General features: G+C 35.6%; 1 protein-coding gene across 3 annotated transcripts in view; it reads right to left on the bottom strand.

Annotated features, from left to right (window-relative positions):
* Window positions 1-434: 434 nt before the first annotated feature.
* The window catches only part of PCDH9 (protocadherin 9), an 839,859-nt gene continuing 834,293 nt past the window's right edge, over window positions 435-6,000 (bottom strand). For all 3 annotated transcript variants that reach the window (XM_016200828.2, XM_016200830.2, XM_016200829.2), the window contains one exon: window positions 435-2,579. In XM_016200828.2, coding sequence (XP_016056314.1) covers window positions 2,206-2,579 — 374 coding nt within the window. In that variant the 3' untranslated portion in view covers window positions 435-2,205. The remainder of the gene's footprint in view (window positions 2,580-6,000) is intronic.

The raw sequence follows: 6,000 nt of genomic DNA, 5'->3' as shown, positions 1-6,000 counted from the left end.
TAGATGAGGTTTTGGCCCTTGTTTTAAGGCCTTAATCCCAGAGTGGTCCTCTTCTGCCACTGTCAACACAATGAAATATATGAGAATTTGTTCCATAAACTCTTATCAAAAAGACTGAGTCAAGAAGATAGCTTCAATAGCTCACCAATGCTACCTTCCCAGTTTCTGACTTGGGAATTCACTTTGATGAAATCTGTATGAATCTTGAGCTGAAAGGGAACCAGATTTCCCCCATGAATTTCCCTAGAAAATGATTTCATAGACCACTAGCGGACTTTACTATCACTTGGAACCATATTTTCAAGACAAAGGTATTAAACCTCTAACAAATCTCTTGATTTCTAATGAAAAGTTGTTTTATCAACATGTATTTAACCAACAATTAGAGTAGAAATCGTCACTTTGGATGTTGACCAAGAATTAACACACTGCAATCAGGAATTCAGAACGTTTATTGCAAGAGCTGAATAATTGTAAATAACGTAACTGGCAAAGCAGTAACAAGGATAATTGTTTAGATATTTATTCTGTCAAAGTCATCAAACACCCCTCACAAACTGACAAAAATGTACTGCAATAAGCAATGCACCCCTACCCATTATTTTCCATTATATTGTGAAAAAATGTGAATTGCTATTTACAAAGTAATTTTATTTTTGGTAACAAATTAACTATCAGATTAGCAAACCTTTTTTTATTTTTATTTTTTTTTCACTTTTAAACTGATGTTGAACCGCGTCATTAAGATAACTTTCACTTCTTTCAATAAAGACAATTTGTTGCATGCTATTTATTTGTTTAAATCATCTGTCATGCCTTAACAAAAACCTCCTAAGAATGTTCAAATTTGGATTTGTTTGCACGTGCAACTGAGATCTTATTAACATTAGTTGTCACTCTGTTGGTTTGACCTAAGTGACGTGATGCTGGTACCTGCCAGGCATTGACCAATTATGATAACAAACAGTTAAACAGCAATAATTAGAGATTTATCCCTTTATTTCCCCCAACTAGCCTACCTGGAGAATGTTCTGTTACATCATGAAGGCACAACACATTAAATATTTTGTGGCTATGGTCTAACACTTGTGTTACAACAACATTATTGTATATGAGGATCAACACAAACTGCCATTTCAACAAAGTTGTAGACACACATTTGCCCAATTGTAACTATTTTTAAATAGTAATTTTTCTTTAATATATGCTAATTTTGATACATTAGTTTTTCATGAGTGACAAGTACAGGATATTATATCACTTTCTGAACAATAACACTTTCCCATTACTCTTTCACTTAATACTACTAATTAAGTGATTTGCTTTTGCCTACTTTGAAAGTAAGGATGTCAAAAAAATAGGTTCTGAATTTCGCAGAAGTCATTTTCTAATATAAAGCTTTTACTTTTTATCTTTATGTTATACAGAGTCTCGGCAATATAAGCTATCATAGAAGAAGCAAGTTTCCAGAACCTGTTTAAAAACACAAGTGTTTGAGAGCCTTTGAACAATGTGTGTCAAGACAGACTACTAACGTAGAAACACCTCACTAAAAGAAACAACAAAAAGGCAAATGAAAAAAAAAGGAAAGAAGCAACCATATAACACAGAATTATGCTACAACATTTTTTAGGTGAACATTTTAAGTACACAAAAGTTGTTAATAATAACTTGCTTCTATTTACAAATACTTTAACACTGACTTACAAGTGTCCACTAACGTTGTTAACAGCACAATAGGTTTAATGCTTATCTTTTTAAGTTTCATTTGAAGTATAATGTCAAGTATAGCAGTCCCAGCACAAATCAATGACAAAAAGAGCACAATTTTCTAACTGGATATATTTGTCAATCATTCTAATCCATGGAACTTTCTTACTCTCCAAATGCATATTCTATTGTTCATAGCAGCAGTCCAGGGTCAAAATAAAATGCAATTTAAAAAAAAAAGAATATTTGCACAATGGAGAGAGTTTAATCAATTCTAGTAAACAAGATCACATGGCTAGTAAAACTATCTTCTCTCTTATGGTGTAAAACATTGTATCCTCCATGGTGCTAACACAAAGTTATGAATATCCCTGCTACAAGGGGCATAGTTGTAGAGATCTATTGAATACATAAAGCTCTGACACACACAGTATTAGCATGTCTATTTAGATTAATGTTATTAAGTCCCATACAGCCTTTTTTGTTTTTTGTTTTTTAGAGTTGGTGCTCCTTAGGACTCTCGATAGCACCTCCTGCTTGCTTATAAGACTTCAGATTAGCCAGAGGAATGTCTGTCATGTGGCTGCCGTTGTTGAAATGGCCTTCGTTGGAGCCATACTGCTTACGATCACTGAACTGGTTCCTGTTGCTGTCTTCTTTCCAGGCTCTGGTAAGGGTGTGCCCATTCACAAGCTTGTCTTTCTTGACCCATTCTTTCTGGGGTGCAAAAGTTGAGAGAGGAGATTTGGGGTGCTGATATGGACCCAAGCCAGGAGGCATCCAGCAATTATCAGAGTGACCCAAAACCAAGCACTCTTGAGTGCACATCTCTGTAGCTTCAGCTAATCCTCGGGGGCCCAGAGGCCCATCTGCAGAGGACAAGAGACAGAGAAAATAAGAGGAGAAAGCGGTTAGAATTTTCATTTAAAATTATCTCCTAGAGAAAGGGGCATTGGTGATCTCATTTTCTCATGAAAAGTATATTAAGTTAAACAATTCAAAGATATTTTTTTCTCTAGCCTTTTAAGAATAACATAGAAGGAATCAAATGTCTTGTTATAGAGGTAAGCATTATCTCTTTTCTTCTTTAAACCTTTGTTTACATCCAGAAAAAAAAATACAATAGAAAAATAGATAAGTAAATAGATAGATACATATACACAGACAGATATGGACAAAAGATACCCAGGTGTATGTTAAATGAGAACATGGGGGCCCTTTCTTATGCTCCAACTCCCTCTCCCACTCAGTGGGAACATAGCCAAGTCTAGATTGTGAGACCTTGGGAACCTGGCCAACAACTCCGTCTAAGAAAAGCCAAAGAGAAACTGCTTCTAGATGTGAGCCTGGATTGTAAACAGCTAGTGTTTTGATCTTATACAATTTATACATGTCCTCCTCGCCCTGCATACCGTGTTTCTCTCTGTTTTCTGTACTCTATAAAACCTTGTGCTGGGAAAGTCTGGGTGGTGTCAAAACAATAGTACCTGCCAACCATCCCTGGTGTGGCTATCTGCAGGCCAGATGGGACTTAACAGGACAACTTCACCAGTGGCAGCCGGTGCTGCAGTCAGCTTCACCAGTCAGCCACCACTGGTCCACATATAAATCCTAATAAACCCATGTTTTTCACAGCCAGTCCTCTGTGTTATTTCTTTGGAATCCACAAACAATACACTGAGGTTTTCTGGGACCTCAGCACTTTGCGTAATACCATGATATATCATTTCTGATCAACTCTTTCTGTGGCATTTGTATTATTACTGATTTATTTCTTAATTCTTAACAAAAAGCTCATATTTATGAGAAATTCTGAAAAATAGAAATTTTTATGCACAATGTTGAAGAATATGTAAAAACTACAACTCCATGAAAACAAAATGAAAAAGTACTACTTCAAATATATTATTAAAAAATGCTCAAAATAAATAAATCTTCTAAATGGCTATATATAATATTGGTTTTCCATGTAGATATTTGTTCTTATATATGAAATCACATGAAAACAATTTTGCAACATTTAAAAAAATTAAGTAATTATTTTAAAGGATACTTTCACTACAGTTTATTACTAAGGCACACCTGGCCCGCTGAAAGCATTCTGAAATTCAAATAAATAAAGAATCCATTTGATTCGAAAGACTGAATTTGCTTCCTAACGAGCTTAACCTATTTTCAAGATTTGTAATGTACAAAACTATAGCTAAATTGCAAATTGGATCATATGGAGTCGACTATTCAGGGGCAAAAGTCAACATAGGTATTTATCTTTATTTTTTTTTTTTTACCAGCAGGCAATTTAGAACAAACATTTTGGCCATGATTTGAAAAGGAAGTTCTTTTGTAATTGTGTAAAGATATCAACCCATTTACTGAACAACAGTCAAATAGTTAAGGAAAAAGTTGTTTTTTGTTGTTTTTTTCTCCCTTGATTAAACAGTCAAGTGATAAGTGATAGCTTGGAAATTAGGAATTGATTTTACGAATGAGGTTAAGTGGATAGGTAAGAATGCCTGAGGCATACAGCAATTTGAAAAGCAGAGTCATCAGAATAAAAGTGTAGAAGACAATGCAGAATACATACCAGCAAGGTTGCTTAATGAACAATTAAAATAACTGAAGAATTGAAATGTAGATCTTTGCTAAAGCCCATGTTAGCACTACTACCATTTGAAAGTGCCCAATAATTGTGGGGTTTTTATTATACTATCATCTACTTGATTTAATAATATGTAGTTCTTTCTTGCATGTTAAACAACACCTGCTGCCCGGCCGGGCGTGGCTCAGCGGCTGAGCATGGACCTAGGATCCAGGAGATCACCGTTCGATTCCCGGTCAGGGCGCAGGCCCGGGTTGCGGGCTCGATCCCCAGTCGGGGGCGTGCAGGAGGCGGCCGATCAATGACTCTCTCATCATTGATGTTTCTCTCTCTCTCCCTCTCCCTGCCTCTCTCTGAAATCAATAAAGATATATTTTTTAAAAAAACAAAAAAACAAAACAAACCCAAACACCTGCTGAGATAGGCTGGGGTTCATAGCAAATACCTGAGATCACAAAACAGGCAGTACCAGAATGGACACTGGATGTGGGGAAAATAAAAGTGTGACTAAAATGTACTTTCTTATCAACTCAAATTTTAGTCATTTTTCAAATCTAAAATATGCCCTTTAGAGTAATCTTAAAATTCCTTCCCATCTGACTCATTCCCATTTCCTCAAAAGCAGTTTTATGTTGTTTAAACACATCGTTATTACTGAAAGTTGTTTCTCTCATAGACCTCCAATGATTACTTACTTTTTAGGATATTTAATTTAATCTTCTCTATGAGCCTTTCTTTGCCTTCTGAATTCTGTCCACATTTTAAAAGTTCGATGCAATCTCTCCCTTTTAGATTTGCTTTCACATGCTCACTGGCTCTGTACCCAGAGAGCTAACACATTTTCCCCAAACCAACCCATTCTCCTCGCATTAGGATCACAGGCTTAGAAGATGCTTTTCGCCTGGCCTGTTTTCATTTAATTACTGACTCTATCAGGGTCACCTTGTTTCCCACGTACCACGGCAAGCTTCCCAAACTCGACCAATTCATGTCTCATGTGCACCTGGAGGGTTTCCCCAGATCTTCCCCTATTGACGAATAACAAATTTCCTAATTGAGCCCCCTCGGCTCTTACCTTAATAACATTTTTCTCTTTGGGGGTAGGGAGGTTCTGTACATTCATGAGTATCTGCTTTTAGTTTTGTTTTCTCCTGACTAGATTTAAAATCCTTTGATGGGGGGAAAAAATGACTTATCAGTCTTCTGATTCCTCATAGTCCTAAGCAATAATGATGGCCTGTGAATAATGTTAATTGTCAATTAAAATGTTATGAGATTGAGAATGTACTGAGAAATTAGTGGTATCATCCCCTTAAAGGCAGACCTTATATAATTATAATAGAAGATACTGATTTCACAAACATCAAACCAAAAGCTTCCTTAACAACAAATCTCTGCCTCACAATATTTTGTGACAGTTAATAAAATAATTATTTAACTTCTCTGTTAGACTTATTCACTCCTTTCTAAACATTGATGGAGATAATGTAATCACCAATTTGATGCAAAATATATCTTGAGGCCAAACCTTAATCTTTACTTTCCCAGAACCACTAATAAGTATTTCTTTTCTTGTTAATACCTCCAAAAGGAGAAAAAGTAACTTTTCAGCTGATAGATTCAGGTTTTAACTGAGTTCATAAAAAAAGACAGGATAGAGAATATGCAAAGTTATTTTTAACGTAGGTTTA

Source organism: Miniopterus natalensis, chromosome 2 (assembly GCF_054644295.1).
Source record: "Miniopterus natalensis isolate mMinNat1 chromosome 2, mMinNat1.hap1, whole genome shotgun sequence".
Taxonomy (NCBI): domain Eukaryota; kingdom Metazoa; phylum Chordata; class Mammalia; order Chiroptera; family Miniopteridae; genus Miniopterus; species Miniopterus natalensis.
This window is presented reverse-complemented; position numbering and strand designations above follow the sequence as displayed.